Source organism: Leucopleurus acutus (assembly GCF_964270905.1).
Source record: "Leucopleurus acutus genome assembly, chromosome: 6".
NCBI classification, from domain to species: Eukaryota; Metazoa; Chordata; class Mammalia; order Artiodactyla; family Delphinidae; genus Leucopleurus; species Leucopleurus acutus.
In genome coordinates this window covers 104,681,308-104,702,821 of record NC_139149.1, presented here as the reverse complement: position 1 = coordinate 104,702,821, position 21,514 = coordinate 104,681,308, and the positions used below count along the sequence as shown (strand labels likewise).

The 21,514-nt window shown below is 42.7% G+C and overlaps 1 protein-coding gene across 1 annotated transcript in view; it reads left to right on the top strand.

The window, feature by feature from the left end:
• SERPINE2 (serpin family E member 2) overlaps positions 1-21,514 on the top strand; it is a gene marked incomplete at its 3' end in the record, with an annotated part of 72,166 nt that overhangs the window by 25,514 nt on the left and 25,138 nt on the right. Inside the window, exon 2 of the mRNA XM_082841823.1 lies at positions 20,945-21,225. Coding sequence (XP_082697949.1) covers positions 20,967-21,225 — 259 coding nt within the window. The 5' untranslated portion in view covers positions 20,945-20,966. The remainder of the gene's footprint in view (positions 1-20,944; positions 21,226-21,514) is intronic.

Here is a 21,514-nt window from a genome sequence, read left to right as displayed (position 1 = left end):
TTGTACAGTGGGCACAGTGAAGTGTAGTGCTTGTCAAAAGTCATGCAGTGAATTGGTGGGGGACCTCGTCTGAACTTGAGTAGTTTGTCTCAGGAGCTTTACAGAGGCCAAGATGCCTAAGAGTTGGTGCTCTCTCAAAGAGTTATTAAAAGGCACAATTATGCAAAAAAATATTTTTGGTATCTTTTTTAGAATATTGACATTTTTAATGTGCCTGCAGTAATTGGGAAAAGAAAGTAAATAATAAAAAGATCTGTCTTAAGGTGTATTTGTTTGCTGACTAAAAGCTTTAACTAAGGGGTTTTATTTTTTACTTTTTATTTGAAGGTAGTTGTAGATTTTTTTTCCACATCTTTATTGGAGTATAAATGCTTTACAGTGTTGTGTTTCTGCTGTACAACAAAGTGAATCAGCTATATGTATACATATATCCCCATATCCCCTCCCTCCCATCCTCCCTATCCCATCCTTCTAGGTCATCACAAAGCATCGAGTTGATCTCCTTGTGCTATGCATAGGACCCAGCAATCCAACTCCTGGGCATATACCCTGAGAAAACTATAATTCAAAAAGAGTCATGTACTACAATGTTCATTGCAGCACTATTCACAATAGCCAGGACGTGGAAGCAACCTAAGTGTCCATCAATAGATGAATGGATAAAGAAGATGTGGCACATATGTACAATGGAATATTACTCAGCCATAAAAAGAAATGAAATTGAGTTATTTATAGTGAGGTGGATGGACCTAGAGTCTGTCATACAGAGTGAAGTAAGTCAGAAAGAGGAAAACAAATACCGTATGCTAACACACATATATGGAATCTAAAAAAAAAAAAAAAAGGTTCTGATGAACCTAGTGGCAGGGCAGGAATAAAGACGCAGACGTAGAGAACAGACTTGAGGGCACAGGGGGAAAAGGGGAAGCTGGGATGAAGTGGAAGAGTAACATTGACATATACACTACCAAATGTAAAATGGATGGCTAGTGGGAAGGTAGTTGTAGATTGATAGGCAGTAATAAAAAACGGTAGAGGGAGATCCCATATAATCCTTCACCTCGTTCCCCCAAAGGTGTCATCTTGCACAACCAGTACACAGCAATAAATACCGCAACTAGGACATTGATATTGTATAATACACCTCGTTCAGATGTCAACAGTTTGACATGTACTCGTGTGTGTGTGTGTGTGTGTGTGTGTGTATACTTACTTCTATGCAATTTTATCATACTGTAGATTTGTGTCACCACCACAGTCAAGACACAGAACAGTTTCATCACCAGGATCCCCTCATGCAAGCTTTCTATAGTCACATCCATCCACCTCCCTCTCAGGCCCCCTAATTCCTGGTTGCCACTAATATGTTCTCCATCTCTATAATTTTGTCATTTTAAAAATATTTTATAAACGGAATCATACAGTATGTAACCTTTTGGGTTTTTGGGGGGAGGGTTTGTTGTTGTTGTGTTTTGTTTTGTTTGGCGGTGCAACAAGGCTCGCAGGGATCTTAGTTCCCTGACCAGGGATGGAACCTGGGCCCCGGCAGTGAAATCGCCAAGTCCTAACCGCTGGAACACCAGGGAATTCCCCAGTATGTTACCTTTGGGAACTGACCTTTTTCACTCAGCATAATTCCCTTGAGACCCATCCCAGCTGATACATATGTCAATAGCTCATCCCTTCTTCTTGCTGAGTGTGTTCCATGTATGGACGTGCTACGTTTTATTTAACCAGTCACTTGTTGAAGGACGTCTGGGTTGTTTCCAGTTTGGGGCTATTACAAATAAAGCTGCTACCAACATTGGTGCAGGTTTTCGTGTGAAGATGAGTTTCCATTTCTCTGAAATACATGTCTAAGATTGCTGGATCATATGGTTAAATGCATGGAAGAGACTGCCAAACTGTATCCTGGAGTGGCTGTACCATTTTACATTCCCACCAGCAATGTGTGAGTGATCCAGTTTCTCTGCATCTTCTCCAGCATTTGGTATTATCCCTAGTTTTTATCTGAGCCATTCCAGTAGGTGTGTATTGACAGCCAGTTGTGGTTTTAATTTGCATCTCCCTAATGGCTAATGATGTTGGACGTCTTTTCATGGGCATATTTGCCTTCCGTATGTTCTCTTCAATGAAATGTCAGTCTGTGTCTTTGGCCCATTTTCTGATTGACTTGTTTGGTGTTTTTTACTTTATGTTGTGAGAATTGTTTGTATATTCTAGATAGTGTATTAGCCTTGTGTCAGATATGTGGTTTGCAAATATTTTTTCCTAATCTGTAGCTTGTCTTCTCATCCTCTTTGCAGAGTCCTTTGTAGAGCAAATATTTTTAATTTTGATGAGGTTGATTTATCAGTTTTACCTTTTTGGGGGTCAGACTTTTAGTATCAAGTCTAAGACAAAGTAGGGTTTTGATTCCTCATCTAATGTGCAGTGTCTGATCATGAGAAAAAGGCAGTGGGGCAGGATGGACACTGGAGTGTGAAGGGTTGTTCTTCCAGCCTCTGTCTAGTTTGGACTCTGGTGTGTGTCCTGATGAGTTGTTGCTCAAGGTCATGGCCCCAGGGTAGACCTGGTCCTACAAAGACTGTAAGATGATGATGGTGTAAAGCAAAACTTTCAAAATCTCAGTTTCCAGAGCCATACGTGGTACCTTCTAACGCAAGGCCTTTTTGCACATGAGATCATCTGTCTGGAGCACTCTCCCTTGCCCCCAGCCCCCTCCTGCTTTCTCATATAAAGTTCTTCCTCCAAAGCTGGCCTACCAGGCCCTTCCTCAGAGCACCTCATCAACCCCTGCCTGCCCCCATCCCCCCAGGTGTGTCTCGGCTCCCTTTGTTGTAAATTCCACTTGCTGTCCTACCACTTGCAAGCAAATGTGTCAAAATGAATGTAAATATCCATTCAGTATTTGTGATGATTTCCTTAAAGTCTGTTTCCCTCTAGACCAAGGTTTCTCAACCTCAACCCTATTGACCTTTTGGAGGTGACAGGTCCTTGTTGTGCGCGGCTGTCCTGAGCCTCGTAGGGTGTTGAGTGGCATCCTTGGCCTCCATCCACTATATGCCAGGAGCACCCTCCCCCTATGCCCAGTTGTGACAACCGAAAACGTCTCCAGATGTTGCCGGATGTTCCCTGAGGGACAAACTGCCCAGGTGGAGAACCATGGCCCCAGACTCTGAGCTCTGGGAGAGTAGGCACCAGCCCCTTTGTCCATGTTCTCTCCCCAGCCCTGTGCCTGACACACTAGTGCTTCATTAATACTTGTGAAATAAATGAATGGACGAACAGTACCTGTTACCCAACAGTTCTTTACATGGCGACCTTGGAAAGACCACCTGATTCTTTCAAAAGAATCAGGTGGGTTTCATTGTGAATCTGAGCCCCAAAATTCCTCTCTTCATAGTTGAGTACAGTTTCCTTTCCCTCTTCCCGTGCTGCCTGAAATAAAGACGCAGGAGTCTTCGAGTTCCTGCCTGATGAAAGCCCACATCCTCTGTTAACACTGCCAGCGCACCTCCATCACTCACAGGGCTGGGAGGCCTCCCACGATCTCTGAACATCCCTGCCGGCAGAAAGGGAACCTCCTGCAGGTGGCTTTTGGCAGGTAATTTGGCTCTGCTGGAGACGCAGTTCAGCATTCGTCTGCTGAGTCTCCTTCCCTCTCTGGCCTCTGCTCCCTTTTCATGAGGAAAGGGAGGAAAAGAGAGATTTGGGCTCGGTTTTGCTTAACTAAGCATGTAACTGAATATAATTAGTTCAGAAAGTTCCCAGGGAGTGAGTACAGTAGTCGTTAAGAATAACTTAGGGATGTGTGAGCATTTTAAGTTTTTCTCTGTACCTGGCAGTTTTGTTCCCTGAATGATAGAGCTGGCTTTGCTTTAGCGGGGGGAAAAAAAGGGCTGCTGGGCATGGGGGAGCAGGCAGTGGGTGGGGAGGAGAGCCCGATGGGGGTAATGGCTGGGTATGCCAGCCTCGGCTCCCTACTGCTGCTTTTTGGGAGGGGTCTCACTGGCGCTCAGAGGTGCCGCAGTAGAGGGAGGCGGGGGCTGGTCCTCCCCACGCCGTGGAGGAACAGCTGGGCCTGCTGTAAACTCCTTCCCTGCCGATCCTTGCAGGAGGCTCTGCATGACGCAGGCATCCTCCACTCCAGCCGCAGAACGTCCGCGGGCTGTAGAAGAGCCTGATTTGATAAGGTGGGCTGACAGGCCAAAGCTTTAACTACTGGTACCACAAACCTTCCCTTCTGGGATTCACAAAAGGGATGGGCTGGATCCCTTCCTCTCTCGTGGGTCAAAAGTTCCAGGGAGGGGGCTTCCCTGGTGGCTCAGTGGTTGAGAGTCCGCCTGCCGATGCAGGGGACACGGGTTCGTGCCCCGGTCCGGGAGGATCCCACGTGCCGCGGAGCGGCTGGGCCCATGAGCCATGGCCGCTGAGCCTGCGCGTCCGGAGCCTGTGCTCCGCAACGGGAGAGGCCACAGCAGTGAGAGGCCCGCGTACCGCAAAAAAAAAACACTGTGACGGTGTCAGCACAGTTGTTGCTTTGACAAGAAACGGTCTGTGACTTCAGACTGAATGCTCGATTCTAAGTTAAGGAAAGTCAGTTGTGACGCACTGGGGAAGAGTGGAAATGTGTGCTTTTTTGTGCTCTAGAAGAGCCTTCCTTATCCTCAGCACAACTAACGTTTGGGGCTGGATAATTCCTTGAGGTGGTGACCGTCTCCTGCGCTGTAGGATGTCTGGCAGCATCCCTGGCCTCAACCCATGAGAAGCCGGTAGCACTCCATCCCAGGTGTGACAACCCAAAACACCTCCGGATGTTGCCAAATGTCTCTTGGGGGGCAGTGCCGCTCCCCCTTCCAGCTGGAACCACTGCAGTAGAGTAACAAGCTTTCTGTTCAATTCCTGTGCCCTGTAGAGCTGTGGTCACTTGTTTACTCCAAGTATTTGGTGATTTAAGCACAGGACAGAGAGGGCAGAAAGAAGGCAGTGTTTCTTTACTTTTTCCTTGGTTGACCCTTTAAACTCCCGCACAAGAGTCAGCATGATATATTGACTAAAAGTGTTGGTTTTCAGACATCTCTTCACCTTGTATGATCTGGGCAGGTCATTTAATTGGGCCTCAGTTTTCATTATCTGTAAAATAAAAGTACTAATGCCTACTTCTTAACTTGAGGATTCAGCTAGACATTGAATATATAAAGCTCCAGGTACAGTGTCTGGCATATGGTAGGCATTCCATAAATGATGGCTAGTATTCCTGTGCACTTAAGAATGTATTTTACAAGTTTTAAACAAATTGGATTTGTTTTTGAGTTAGCAATAGCAGTTGCTGCTGCTACCTAAAATAGTAATGGGAACAGTTAATTTCCATAGAATTACAGCTTATTTCAATAACATTATGGAGTTCCAACTATATAGTAGGTACTATGCTATATGCAGGGAATAAAAAAATTAACTGTAATCCCTGCCATTAAATATCTAATATGTAGATTTAGCCACATAAATGGGTCAAATCGTGTTCATCAAAATAAAGCCATCGCTTACTGAAAAAGCTCAACACGAAATGGTCCATGGGTTGTAATGGGGTGTAGCATTCATTTTAGTGTAGATAAATTAATCCCACCATATTTCTCAACTCTCTCATTTTCCAATAAGTACCAATTTTTATTCAAGTTTTTATGATCCTGTGATTCAACCACGGTGATTTAATTGTGTTCTGTAACCTTCTCTGCTCCCTCTTGGTACACATCCCAGCTGAGCTATCTGGAATATATTACCATATCTTTAAGTTTTCTTCAAGGATAATTTCCTAGCTTCTGAACGATACTGTGTTGGATGGATGTCATGAACTGTCCTTTACTGTTGGGTGTCGTAAGTTGTGCCCTCCCAGATGTAGTCCCTGAGTCAAGGATAAAGTGTAATTGATTCATTGAGGAAGTGCTCCCAGTGAAACAGTAAGGGAATGGAAGAAGTGGGAATTAAAAAGGGAAGCAGCCTATCAAGGGGCAATATCAGGGGAAGTCCTACCTCAGCCCAATCCCACGGGGAGCTCTAGAGAGTCTATTGCACCTTCAGGTGGTCTGTGCCACCTTGAGGCAAAGAAGCTGGGCTTTTGTACTCCTGACCAGTAGTCAGTGGCTGGTGACCTCCCGGATGGCAGAATGCTGTATGTAAACTCCCAGCCACTTAGAACCCACTAAGATCGTGGGCTCCAACTCACAATAGCAAGCCTCTGAAAATAGCAGGTGCAAATGATTAGCAACAAAGCACACAGACGCTAGAGGAGAAGTGCACAAAGCTGATGAGAGGTCACCCACAGTGTCCCTTCATTGGAAATTTAGGTTGCAGTGATCATTGTTACTGCGATTTATCTATTGCAAAGAAGATTGCAGTGATTTTGCTGCTAGAAATAACTCCACAGTGAACATTTTTAGACTCAAGTCTTTCTTTTTATTATTATCTTAGAATTGAGAGATAGAAGGAGTATTACTTTTCCAATAGGTATATACATTTCAAAGAACATGCATATGAAAAATTGCCTTCCAGAAATATTTTTATCAATTTACACTTCCAGCACGTACTGTTCATTTTCTTTTTTAGCAACAGTCTAGAGAGCATTGATTTCTCACCTATGAACTGAAGACCTGTAGACAACATCAGAGTTATTCTCAGGGATCGGAAAAGTCATGTTCCTGGTCTAGCTTTGAGTAGAGACTGAATAAATGGTATCTCAAAATATGATTGTTTTGAAATGTATCAAGATGCTGTTATGTATAGATAAAAAGCATTTGCATTTTATTAGTGTTTATGAATTCACGGTAGCATTTCATCATGTATTTTCACCAGTACTAAAAATATAACTAGTCATGAAGCATCTGTAGTACATTTTTTTAGGTCTCAAAAAGGTGCTACCTTGTTTTAAAGATTGAGAACTACGAGTCAATATCACTAAGATGTCTTAGGACATGTCTTGACTATTGATTAGAAAATCACCCATCTAAACTGTTTTGTCTTAAAGATTTGTCAGTAAGAAAGTCTATACGACTTGGCACCATACATATAAAGCAGATTTAATGACCAAGTCAACAGACTAAAAAGCACATCTCAGAACCATTAAAGGTTTTTTGGAACATACCTACCTACCTCCACCCCCGCCATAATAGAACCCCTTCTTTCTCTTACAGGGGTAAGGGAACACACCAGCATTGTCTTATTCTGTGTTTTAAATAGTCTAAAGAAATTAGAAAGACACAGACAGGGCTATATCAAGGTGGAAGTATTGTTTGACCTGTTTTCTTAGCTCGATCCTTGAGGCTTTCTAAACAGCTGTTGAAGTAAAAATCAGAGACTGTTTTGGGTCTTGAGCATCGAGGAAGACAAGGGTGACACTTACTGAGCCCCTACTCTGAGCCAGATACTGTGCTAGTTCCTGTCTGCCTTTCTGTTGTGAATATGGAATTCCCGTGACCACCCTTGAAATTTGATTTCTAATACAGTAAAGGAGAAAGCTGAGGTTGATAAAGGGCGTGACTTGCCTTGGTTAGTAGATGGGAAAATTGGGATTTGAACCTCACATGAATTTCCCCTGACACTTAGAGGAAAATAGAATAAATGACCCATAATCTTGTATTTTAAAAGATGGACAACTCTCAATTTTAAAAAGACCATAAAAAAAAAAGATGGACAACTAACAAAGCCCTAGTTGCCTTCTTCCTCCTAACCTTCCCCTTTCACCTCAAAAGAGGTTTCAGGGCTTCCCTGGTGGCGCAGTGGTTGAGAGTCCGCCTGCCGATGCAGGGGACACGGGTTCGTGCCCCGGTCTGGGAAGATCCCACATGCCGCGGAGCGGCTGGGCCTGTGAGCCATGGCCGCTGAGCCTGCGCGTCCGGAGCCTGTGCTCCGCAACGGGAGAGGCCACAACAGTGAGAGGCCCACGTACAGCAAAAAAAAAAAAAAGATTTCAGAATGAATGGTATGTGGATGAAAGACACTTGGATGTTAGTTAGAGTGTACTTATATCTCTTTGTTGAAGGAACCTTTTAGACATTGTTGCTATATATTTCAGTAGCTGAACATTTCTTTCCTGGGTATTTTTAGGTTCCTTTCTGGCAAAATTAATTAGTGTCATAGATCAAGCATATACTTTGAAGTCTGATAAAAATGTAAGAAAAAAGTCCAAAGAGGTCTCTAAGTCTCTCTCCAGTAACCTGAAAGAAGACATTTTAGAACCACCAAGCTACTGTCACTTTGATCAGTTGGCATTTCCTGTTTGTTCTCTTAAGTCTTAGGAATGCTAAGTCATTCAGATAATACTCTGTATACTTCCCAAGGGTATCAAGAGGCCCTTTAGTTTTGCTTGTTCATCTTATTTTCTGGCTTAAGAGAATGTGGTAGATATTTGGAAATGAGGACAGGTTCTGGTGGATGTAGTTCAGTAACGTCTGCAGAGGCTAGAGGGACTAGAGTCCTTCTCTCTCCATTATAGGACCAGACCTGAGGCTTAATCACAGTTATTTGTTCATTAGCAACTGCAGTCACTTTGCAGATACAGCCTTCACTTCCATAGGTCAACTCCTGAAGGTCTCCAGAATGCCTATTGCCAAACACCCTTAACAGTTAGGCCTTTGCCTGTTGGCAGAGTGTTGGTGAGAAACATTTGGCCTGACTGCTGGGCAGCACAGTCCTGCTTAAGGCCACCTAGAAGTCTCAGTTTGGCAGCCTTTCCTTCACATTTACTTCTTTGGGAAGCTCTGTCAAGAAAGCTGTTGGGAGAGGCCATGATTCTAATATAATCTGATGTGCTATTTTTTCTCCTCCTCCTGTAGCCTCCTCCTGTAGCCCCCCCCCCACCCCGAAGAACTGGTTAATCCAGAGGTAGATTAATAAAGGATCTTAGTTTCCAAGAACCAGGATCCTAGGAACACAGAGACCAGAAGGATATCAACAGTTTCCCAGGGCCTGAGAACATGTCAGCTTTCATTGATGGGAGGGAACTGGTTGTCACACCTTGCCCCCCACCAAGATAAACTGGGGTTCTCTCCTTGTCATGCTGTGGGCCAGTTGTTCATTCCAGGAGCTTGCATTGTTAGGACCTCACTCAGGATGGGGTTGATCCAGGAGACTCAGTACCTTCACATGAAGGTGATTCATTGTGATTATCCTAGCCCAACTTTTAATGCCCAGCGCTCTCCCCCATATTATCATTATCTAGTGTGCCTCCCCTGTGCCATACAGCCCTGGGAGGCAAACCAATTCACAGGGTAGCAGTCTGTCTTCCATAACTTGAATTTCAGTGTTCGACTATAGTCCAGAGAGGGATGTTAAGTGGATTTTGGATTTTTCTACATGTCTGTTGCCCAGTATCCCCACAGTTAACTTAGGGTTTATTTGGTCATGATACTCAGATTGTGGTCTCTAAATACTGTCTCCCACTGAAAGGAACCAGAGCTCCCTAGAGAAGTGTCTGATTCCAACAGGGTATGCGAAATGAGCCTGGAACATCTTGCCAAACCAGAAACAAGGAAGCTATTGAGACTACAGGGTCACATGAGAGGTTCAGGAGCCAACCTGAAGAGGCTCGTTCTGAGCATCAATAAAAGTAGTAACATTTTAGTAGATCAAAACCCTTAAAATATGTTGAAAAACATGAGTTTGTAATTATACTAAGCAAACAAACAAAGAAACCCCCTCTGGTCAACACTAAGAATTCTGGGTAACCAAGTCACTATTTGGAGAATGATACAGGGAATGGATCTTGCCTTTGCTATACAAACTGAACCTCAAGACAACCAAATCGTTGGTTATGGGAAATTTCTTTTTATAGAAATATTCCAGCCAGTAAATGGAGAAAGAAAGGATTACAAAAGCACCATTTGGCAAGCCATAATAAAACAATACACTTAGGCAATGATCATGAGTAACTGCTAACATCACAAAAAAGAGACAGACAGCCGCTGTTTCCTGATTCCAGACCCCTGGGCAGTACCTCTGTGAAATACTCTTGCAAAAAAGAAATTTGAATCTGATCAGCCTCTAGAGCAGAAGTTGGCAAACTTCCTGTGAAGGGCCAGGTAGTAAATGTTTCCTGGCTTTGCAGCCAACTGGGCAGCTGTCTGTTCAACTCGCTGTAGGAGCCTGAATGCAGCCAGAGACAAAACAAAAAGTGGCCAGATCTGGCCCAGGAGTTTGCAGACTGCTGTTCTAGGTCTAACTACCAGTTTACAGGAAGTAAGGAAGACAGATGAGCTTGTTAAACAGCATCACATGAGTGCAATTAGCAAAATCTAGACTGGGAAACTCTGTAGGACAAATAAGCTGGTTTCTTCAGTTAAAAATAAAGCAACTAGGGGAAGATTTTTTAAAAGACAAGAGACATATCAACCAGTTACAATGTTTGGAGCTTATTTAGATCCTGATTCAAATAAACTGTAAAATAGAAGGCAATCAGGAAAATTTGGACACTGACTAGATATTTAACATAATAAAGAGTTATTAATTTTTGAATGGGATAATGATATTATGTGTGTGTGTATTCCTTAGGTTTAGAGTATATACTGAAAATATTTTGAATTATATGCTATCTGGAATTTGCTTCAAAATAATCTTTGATCCTGAAAGAAATAAAATAAGCCACAAGTTGATAATTATTTTTTCTGGATGTTGGGTATTGAGGGTTTTTCTTGCATATATTTGAAATCTTTTATGACATAAAAAATTTTAATATGTACATTTTACAAAATATATCACTTTAAACTTTTTTTTTTTTTTTTTTTTTGCGTTACGTGGGCCTCTCACTGCTGTGGCCTCTCCCGTTGCGGAGCACAGGCTCCGGACGCGCAGGCTCAGCGGCCATGGCTCACGGGCCCAGCCGCTCCGCGGCATGTGGGATCTTCCTGGACCGGGGCACGAACCCGTGTCTCCTGCATCGGCAGGCGGACTCTCAACCACTGAGCCACCAGGGAAGCCCTAAACATTTTTTAGAGAAGAAGAAGGGATGGAGTATTTTCTGTTAGGCACCCCTGGGTCCTCCTAAAACTGGTGGGAATTATCTGGCTAAGAGTTGGCGCCAGAAGAGTCTTTCCAGTGTTTTTTCCCCCCAAAACTGTTTTCATACATCTTATTTGTCATTCTGAATAGACTCGACAGATATCATATTATTTATCATTTGAGCTGACAGATATCACATTATTTATCATTTGCTCATGTGTTCTATGTAACAGACATTTTGTTTTGTAAAAAAAGAATTTATAAGGTTGAAAATAAGCTTCATCTTTTGTGACCAACTATACTAGGCTCCCATTGTTTAATCGATGAGCGTTTGTTCAGTGCAGGAGTCTGGCCACAAGTGCTTTTCACAGCCTGGGGAGGTAATGTGAGTGATGGCAACTGGTGGGGAGCAGAGGGGGCATGTAGAAAAGCAGGTGCCCACCTCCTGGGGCAGTTGCTATGCAGGATGTCTGCTGTGGGAATGAGGGCCCTGTGTTACCAGAACACCCATTCATTTTCCTTTTTCCTGAGAAGAACTCTAAATCTAGATTGTATGTGACATTGTCTAACTTTTAGTTGCTTAAAATATTTCTACAATGCCTTGTCTTCCAAACCAAACACTTGCACAGCTGGATTAGACCTCTGATTTAGCGTCTGCCCAATGGCAGGGCCCTAAATGAGAGCCTGTGGGCACCAGGATTCTAAAGTGCCCTGGCCCTGCTTTCTGTGAGCTTCCAGTCTAGTTGGGAGGAAAAAAAAACATACTTGAAAAACAAAATGAGAGGTGTAGATAGGAAATGCTATGGGAATTCAGAGAAGGGGGTGGCTAACCCCATCTGGAGAAATTAGGGAAAGCTTCCCACAGGCCACAGAAGGAGTTGGGGGAAGCCCTGGTGTTCTAGGTGGAGAGCCAGGGAGAGAAGCAATGTCATGGACATGGGCAAGAGCAAGGCCCAGCAACAGGAAACCAACCCTTTGGGAGGAGAGTCAGTGGCCCTCCACAGCCCACCCATGAAGGATGTTTCAAGACAAGATTGTGTTCTGTACAATCAGGTGAAAATAGGCAGCAAACAGTGGAAAGCATGGCACTGAAACTCAGCTGAGGATCTGAGCAGCAGATCAGAGTATCATCTGTCTAGAAGTGATGGTTGAAGTCATGGGGCCTGTAGAGAGTGTGTTTCTTTAATGCTTGCCATTGGCAGGTGGTACATTTATATAGGTGGTAGGGATGCTCTCTGAGTCTGGCATTTCAAAACTACCAACCCATTGTTTATAACACTAAATCTTACTTAAAGCTCAAAGCAGCACCCAGATACTTCAAAAACATTCCCCACACTGGAAAGGAAAGGTTTGGAGTAAGAAAAACTAGAAGTCCATGGGGGAGGAGAAGCCCACATATGGAAGGATATGCCTGTGGTAATGGCTTTATTTATAGGTATATGGTCTCCCTCCAAGGATGGCCTAAAGTAGAGACTTTTTCACTGTTAAGAAAAGATTATTCAAGAAATTGAAATATTATATAGATTATGATTGTCCATATTAATGCTATGTAATACATTTGAGCAACATCTTTATTCCTTCCCTTATTTGAAAGTTTAAAGTGTAATTTCTCTTAAAAAATAAAACAGGATGTTATCATGTTCTTCCCATAATGAGAATCTCTTCGTTCTAGAGAATAAGCATTTCAAAGCCTGATAACTCCAACAGTTATATCATGTAAAAGACTATCTATTTGGACATGAATATGTGTTAATATTAGGAACGTTATCAGCCTATAATAATGTATGGATTAATACCCACTTTCCTGGCTACTGAACTTTGGAGAGAAGTGAAAGCTTAGTCTTGGACATGTACGCAAGCCAGGTGAGTTTAGACCACTGAGCATTTAGCCTAGGAAACTGAGACCAAGAAGAAGTTATGCCCAGAACATAAATCAAAAATAGCTCTGATGATTCATTTGGAGATTGGTTCAAGATGGTGGAATGTAAGGACGTGCACTCACTCCCTCTTGCGAGAGCACCAGAATCACAACTAACTGCTGAACAATCATTGACAGGAAGACACTGGAACTCAGCAAAAAAGGTTCCCCACATCCGAAGACAAAGGAGAAGCTGCAATGAGACGGTAGGAGGGGCGCAAGCACAATAAAATCAAATCCCATAACTGCTGGGTGGGTGACTCACAAACTGCAGAACAATTATACCACAGAAGTTCACGCACTGGAGTGAAGGTTGTGAGCCCCACCTGGGGGTCCGGCAACGGGAGGAGGAATTCCCAGAGAATCAGACTTGAAGGCTAGCGGGATTTGATTGCAGGACTTTGATAGGACTGGGGGAAACAGAGATGACACTCCTGGAGGGCACACAAAAAGTAGTGTGCACATCAGGACCCAGGGGAAGGAGGAGTGACCCCATAGGAGACTGAACTAGACCTACCTACCAGTGTTGGAGGGTCTCCTGCAGAGGTGGGGGGCAGCTGTGGCTCACCGCAGGGACAAGGACATGGGCCGCAGAAGTCCTGGGAAGTACTCCTTGGCATGAGCCCTCCCAGAGTCCACCATTAGCCCCACCAAAGAGCCTGTAGCCTCCAGTGTTGGGTTGCCTCAGGCCAAACAACCAACAGGGAGGGAACTCAGCTCCACCCATCAGCAGACAAGCAGATTAAAATTTTACTGAGCTATGCCCACCAGAGCAATACTCAGCTCTGCCCAACACCATTCCCTCCCATCAGGAAGCTTGCACAAGATAGCCTCATCCACCAGAGGGCAGACAGCAGAAACAAGAAGAAATACAGTCCTGCAGGCTGTGGAATGAAAACAACATTTACAGAAAGATAGACAAAATAAAAAGGCAGAGGACTATGTGCCAGATAAAGGAACAAAATAAAACCCCAGAAAAACAACTAAATGAAGTGGAGATAGGCAACCTTCCAGAAAAAGAATTCAGAATAATGATAGTGAAGATGATCCGGGACCTCAGAAAAAGAATGGAGGCAAAGATTGAGAAGATGCAAGAAATGTTTAACAAAGACCTAGAAGAATTAAAGAACAAACACCTAGAATAATAAAAGAACAAAGAAACAGAGATGAACCATACAATAACTGAAATGAAAAATACATGAGAAGGAATCAATAGCAGAGTAACTGAGGCAGAAGAACAGATAAGTGACCTGGAAGACAGAATGGTGGAATTCACTGCCATGGAACAGAATAAAGAAAAAAGAATGAAAAGAAAAGAAGACAACCTAAGAGATGGTCTGGGACAACATTAAACACACCACCATTTGCATTATAGGGGTCCCAGAAGGAGAGAGAGAAAGAACCCGAGAAAATATTTGAAGAGATTATAGTCGAAAACTTCCTTAACATTGGAAAGGAAGTAGCCACCAAAGTCCAGGAAGTGCAGAGTCCCAGGCAGGATAAACCCAAGGAGAAACATGCTGAGACATGTAGTAATCAAATTGACAAAAATTAAAGACAAAGAAAAATTATTGAGAGCAGTAAAGGAAAAATGACATATAATATACAAGGGAACTCCTGTAAGGTTAACAGCTGATTTCTCAGCAGAAACTCTACAAGCCAGAAGGGAGTGGCATGATATACTTAGAGTGATGAAAGGGAAGAAACTACAACTGAGATTACTCTACCCAGCAAGGATGTCATTCAGATTTGACATAGAAATCAAAAGCTTTATAGACAAGCAGAATCTAAGAGAATTCAGTATCACCAAACCAGCTCTACAACAAATGCTAAAGGAACTTCTCTAAGTGGGAAACACAAGAGAAGAAAAGGACCTACAGAAACAAGCCCCAAACAATTAAGAAAATGGTAATAGGAACATACATATCAATAATTACCTTAAATGTGAATGGATTAAATGCTCCAACCAAAAGACTCAGGCTCACCAAATGGATACAAAAACAAGACCCATATATATGCTGTCTACAGGAGACCCACTTCAGACCAAGGGACAAATACAGACTGAAAGTGAGGGGATGGAAAAAGATATTCCATGCAAACAGAAATCAAAAGAAAGCTGGAGTAGCAATACTCATATCAATAAAATAGACTTTAAAATAAAGAATGTTACAACAGAAGGAAGGACACTACATAATGATCAAGGGAACAATCCAAGAAGAAGATATAACAATTATAAATGTATATGTATATATGCACCCAACATAGGAGCACCTCAATACATAAGGCAAATGCTAACAGCTATAAAAGAGGAAATCAACAGTAAGACAGTAATACTGGGGGACTGTAACACCTCACTTACACCAATGGACAGATCATTCAGACAGAAAATTAATAAGGAAACACAAGCTTTAAATGACACAATAGACCAGATAGATTCAATTGATATTTATAGGACATTCCATCTGAAAACAGCAGATTACACTTTCTTCTCAAGTGCACATGGAACATTCTCCAGGATAGACCACATCTTGGGTCACAAATCAAGCCTTGGTAAATTTAAGAAAATTGAAATCATATCAAGCATCTTTTCAGACCACAACACTATGAGATTAGAAATAAGTCACAGGGAAAAAAAATGTATAAAACACAAATACATGGAGACTAAACATACATTACTAAATAACCAAAAGATCACTGAAGAAATCAAACAGGAAATCAAAAAATACCTGGAGACGAATGACAACGAAAATATGACAATCCAAAACCTATAGGATGCAGCAAAAGCAGTTCTAAGAGGCAACTTTATAGCAATACAATCCTACCTCAAGAAACAAGAAAAATCTCAAATAAACAATCTAACCTTACACCTAAAGGAACTAGAGAAAGAAGAACAAACAAAACCCAAAGTTAGTAGAAGGAAATAAATCATAAATATCAGAGCAGAAATAAATGAAATAGAAACAAAGAAAACAATAAAAGATCAATATAACTAAAAGCTCGTTCTTTGAGAAGGTAAACAAAACTGATAAACCTTTAAAACCAGACTCATCACAAAAAAGAGGGAGAGGACTAAAATCAATAAAATGCGAAATGAAAAGGGAGAAGTTAAAACGGACACCGCAGAAATACAAAGCATCCTAAGAGACTACAGCAAGCAACTCTATGCCAATAAAATGGACAACCTGAAAGAAATGGACAAATTCTTAGAACGGTATAACTTTCCAAGACTGAACCAGGAAGAAACAGAAAACATGAACAGACCAATCACAAGTAATGAAATTGAAACTGTGATTAAAAATCTTCCCACAAACAAAAGTCCAGGATCAGATGGCTTCACAGGTGAATACTGTCAAACATTTAGAGAAAAGCTAACACCCATCCTTCTCAAACTCTTCCAAAAAATTACAGAGGAAGGAACACTCCCAAACTCATTCTATAAGGCCACCATCACCCTGATACCAAAACCAGAAAAAGACACTGCCAAAAAAGAAAATTATAGACCATTATCACTGATGAATATAGTTGCAAAATTCCTCAACAAAATACTAGCAAACAGAATCCAACAACACATTAAAAGGATCATACACCATTATCAAGTGGGGTTTATCCCAGGGATGCGAGGATTCTTCAATATATGCAAATCAATCAATGTGATACACCACATTAACAAATTGAAGAATAAAAACCATATGATCATCTCAATAGATGCAGAAAAAGCTTTGGACAACATTCAACACCCATTTATGATAAAAACTCTCCAGAAAGTGGGCATAGAGGGAACCTACCTTAACATAATAAAGGTTATATATGACAAACAAAGGAAACTATAAACAAGATGAAAAGACAACCCTCAGAAAATATTTGCAAACAAATCAAGGACAAAGGATTAATCTCCAAAATATATAAACAGCTCATGCAGCTCAGTGTTAAAAAAAAAAGAAACAACCCAATCAAAAAATGGGCAGAAGACCTAAATAGATATTTCTCCAAAGAAGACATACAGATGGCCAAGAGGCACATGAAAAGCTGTTCAACATCACTAATTATTAGAGAAATGCAAATCAAAACTACGAGGTATCACCTCACACCGATTAGAATGGGCATCATCAGAAAATCTACAAACAATAAATCCTGGAGAGGGTGTGGAGAAAAGGGAACCCTCTTGCACTGTTGGTGGGAATGTAAATTGATACAGCCACTATGGAGAACAGTATGAAGGTTCCTTAAAAAACTAAAAATAGAATTACCAGACTTCCCTGGTGATGCAGTGGTTAAGAATCCGCCTGCCAATGCAGGGGACACGTAACCACAACTACTGAGCCTGCGCTCTAGAGCCCACGAGCCACAACTACTGAGCCCATGTGCCACAACTACTGAAGCCCGTGTGCCTAGAGCCCTTGCTCTGCAACAAGAGAAGCCACTGCAATGAGAAGCCCGTGCACCGCAACGAGAAGTAGCCCCCACTCACCACAACTAGAGAAAGCCCGTGTGCAGCAACGAAGACCCAATGGAGCCAAAAATAAATAAATAAACAAATAATTTTAAAAAGTAAATAAATAAGATAAAAATAGAATTACCATATGACCCAGCAATCCCACTACTGGGCATATAAAAGAAAATCGTAATTCAAAAAGACACATGCACCCCGATGTTCGTTGCAGCACTATTTACAATAGCCAGGTCATGGAAACAACCTAAATGCCCATCGACAGATGAATGGATAAAGGAGATATGGCACATATATACAATGGAATATTACTCAGTCATAAAAAGAACAAAATTAGGTCATTTGCAGAGATGTGGATGGACCTAGGTCTGTTATACAGAGTGACGTAATTCAGAAAGAGAAAAAGAAATATCGTATATTAACACATATATGTGGAGTCTAGAAAAATGGTACAGACTAACCGTTTTGCAGGGCAGAAGTTGAGACACAGATGTAGAGAACAAACATATGGACACCAAGGGGGGAAAGCCACGGGGGGGGTGGGGGGGGTGGGATGAACTGGGAGATTGGGATTGACATGTATACACTAATATGTATAAAATAGACAACTAATAAGAACCTGCTGTATAACTAACTAAATAAATAAAATTCAAAAAAATTTAAAGAAAGAAAAACTGCTCTGATTCCGAGTTCTGCACAGCCCCTGACACTGTCCCAATGCACTGTTATGAAACTACACACAGACATCTCACAAAAACTTCCTAAATTCAAGGAGCTAAGAAAAATACCCCTGGCAGCCTTCCCCTACTTTATAATGAAACTGTTCTTTTAGCAAAAAATTCACAACCAAGAAAAATTCTGCTAAATAAGGTGGGTATTTATTTGGGAGACCGTCTTTGCTGATTTCCAAGACCTTGGAACTTAGCTTTCTCTCGTTACTGTTGTTTTCTGCCCGTTTTACAATCTTCTACATAAGTCTATAGTATGTGGGTGAATCAACTTTAAGCTGTCAGAGGCAAAACCAATATGATGTCCATTATGAGTATGCAGATTCAAATATTTATTCAAACATTTGCTGATCCAGGAGGATTTCTTTGGGAAGCTTGGGGAGAATAGCTAATGGCATACTGAAGGCAGATGCCAGAAGCCATCGTAATGCAAGAGTCAACAGTTCAGAGTGATGAAGTTGGTGCCAGTCACCGAATTTGGCCATTTGTAACAAAGAAGGTACAAATTGTTTTATACTTATGATGCCTTGGTAGTATGTTAAATGTTAAAGAGGAAGTTTAGTTCCAGAAAGAAAGAAGCAGGGGAGCGGACACAATGTCTAATTTTTAGACCAAATGAGTAGAACTTCCATTCAGGATTTGGAAGCGCTCCATTATCCAACAGGCTGAAAGTAACTCAGGGGATTGTCGTGGTATTAGAGACAGTCCAAGGTGCCAAAGTCAAAACAGGCCACTCTGGCCATAGGAAAGCCCCAAGTGGGAGTGTATGTAGGTCACTTACATGTTTTGAATTTAGACAGGCTGCGTTTATACAACCATTTTACAATTAAGTGCTGGATAAGTTCTGAATGTTCTAAATTTTTTATAATGTGCTTTTTTCCCAACATATAAGAAAATTGCACCATCACCTTGAACGATGGCCTTAATGGTTCACCTTGGGGCCCTGAGTGTTTGGTAGGGCGCTGGTGGGGAACTCTGCCTCTGCTGACAGGCCTCTTCCCACCCCAGTGAATTTCACTCTGCTTGAGAAGTGTTTGGAGCTAAGAGTGCCTGAGGCTCAGGGCTAAATTAGTCACGCTCAGTAAACATTATTTTGATGCAATGAAAAAGAATGAACAAAGATAGAAAGTGTATCAGCCATCAGGTTTGATCCCACACATATTTACTGAACATCTACTTGGGTGGGAAGAAGGACAAGTACATAGAGAGGAAGACAAGGGAACACACGTGCCCGTTTTGCCCGATGCTGTCCTGGTGCCCTTTCTTTCCCTGGAGCACATGGACGTTATTTCCCCTCGCTCCAGGTCTCCTCTCTAAAAGGCTCCCCTCTTTCTTGTTCTCTGCAGACACCCCCAACTTCCCTCATGTAAATGCACATAACAGGAGGACAAATTGTTTCCTGGGGAAACTTGTGCTGATCAGAAGCTTGGGTCTATAAGGGAGGAACCAAATTAGCCACATCTCAAATTCTGCTTTTGTTTTACCAGCTGCCACTTCTAAGTTCTTACTTAATGAAAGTATTTGCTTTTCTATAAACACATGTAAATTTCCTACCTCTTGCTTCTCACAGCCAAAGAAAGCTCAGTAAGTGGTAATCAAGGAAGAAAGCATATTTCAAAAAATTCACTGTAATTGAGAATATCAGTGTAAACAACGCCATCTTCACAATTGATGAATTTGCCAATTGTTCTGCCGTCTTGTAGATTTAAGGGTGTCACTTAAATTTATTTTCATTAACAATTCAAAAAGAAAAAGAAAAAGAAAGTGTGTAGTTATAAGATAATCACAGCAACCCAAGGGATTCACTCCCTTATTTCAAACTCTCCAGTGCCTTCTTTCTTTCTTTTTTTTCCTTAATTTATTTGATCGCACTGGGTCTTAGTTGCAGCTCACCAGCTCCTCAGTTGCGGCACGTGGACTCCTTAGTTTTCATTCGCGGGCTCCTTAGTTGCGGTTCACCAGCTCCTTAGTTGCGGCACGCAGCCTCCTGAGTTGTGGCATGTGAACTCTTAGTTGGAACATGCATCTGGGATCTAGTTCCCTGACCAGGGATCGAACCCTGGCCCCCTGCATTGGGAGCGTGGAGTATTAACCACTGCGCCGGCGGGGAGCTCCCTCCAGTGGTTTCTCGTGACCCCTAGAATGAAATGCAAGAGCCATACCTGGTGTGACAGGCCCTTCAGGATCTGGCCCCTTTTTCTTCTTCACCTCCTCCCCAACCTCTCCCATTCATGTCCCTTACATCGCTCCAACAATCCACCTTTGTTCCCACCTCAGGGGCTTCGCCCTGCCGTCCTTCTGCCTGGCACATCCTTCCCCCCTTTCTCGTCACTCAGCTCTCAGCACGCGTGTCCCTCTGCAGAGGTGGCCTCCCTGCCTGTCCTGTCCCATGCTCCCCCACTCCATTCACTCACATCACCGTGTCTTATTGCTGTGGCCTGATCCCTCTCTGAAATGACTTTATTGCCTCCTGGTTTATTTTCTGTCTCCCCTCTAGAATATAAACTCCAGGAGGGCAGCGATCTTGGCCATCTTACTTACATTTCTATGCTCAGCACTTAGACAAGTGCCTGGCACACAGTAGGCTCTCAGTAAATATTGGTGTGATTGGATGAAGGGCGGTAACAAGGATGGAATGATTAGAATTGTGTCTGGCACAGAGTTGGGACCAGCAAGTGGAAGTTTCCTTCCTCTCGCTCCGCATCCCCCTAACAAAATATATATAAAGGAAAACAATCTAATCTACACTGTTGTGTCTTGAATATATTAAAGATATTCAGTTACACTGAGTATAGTAAATCATATCTAGCTGAGTATTCATTAAATGTAGAATGTAAATATTTTCTTGATTTCATTTTTCAGGTTGTCCTTGCCAGAAGGAACCATGAATTGGCATTTTCCCTTTTTCCTCGTGGCCACCGTGACACTGCCCTCTGTGTGCTCCCAGTTCAACCCCCTGTCTCTGGAGGAACTAGGCTCGGACACAGGAATCCAGGTGTTCAATCAGATTGTCAAGTCCCGGCCTCATGACAACATCGTCATTTCCCCCCATGGGATTGCGTCCGTCCTGGGGATGCTTCAGCTGGGAGCCGACGGCAGGACCAAGAAGCAGCTCACCACAGTGATGAGATACGGCGTGAATGGTGCGTGCGCCTGGGCCTGGCTGGCGGGACTTGCAGGAGTCCCAGTCTGGAGGGCCCCTGGCTTGGTCTTTGCTTACCACACAGAGGAGCAGAGCAGCTGGGAGGGGTCTTGCTGGTGCCCCCTGGGCTTGAGGGCCAGTCTCCTCTAAGGCACAGTGGCAATGCTGGGAGTTAGGAGAGCTGGGTTCTGGTCTCCGTTCGGTAGCTGTGGGGCTTTGGGCAGTCACTTGACCCCTTGAATGCCCCTGTTTTCTCATCTCTAACAAGAAAACTTCCCGTCTGCCCCCCC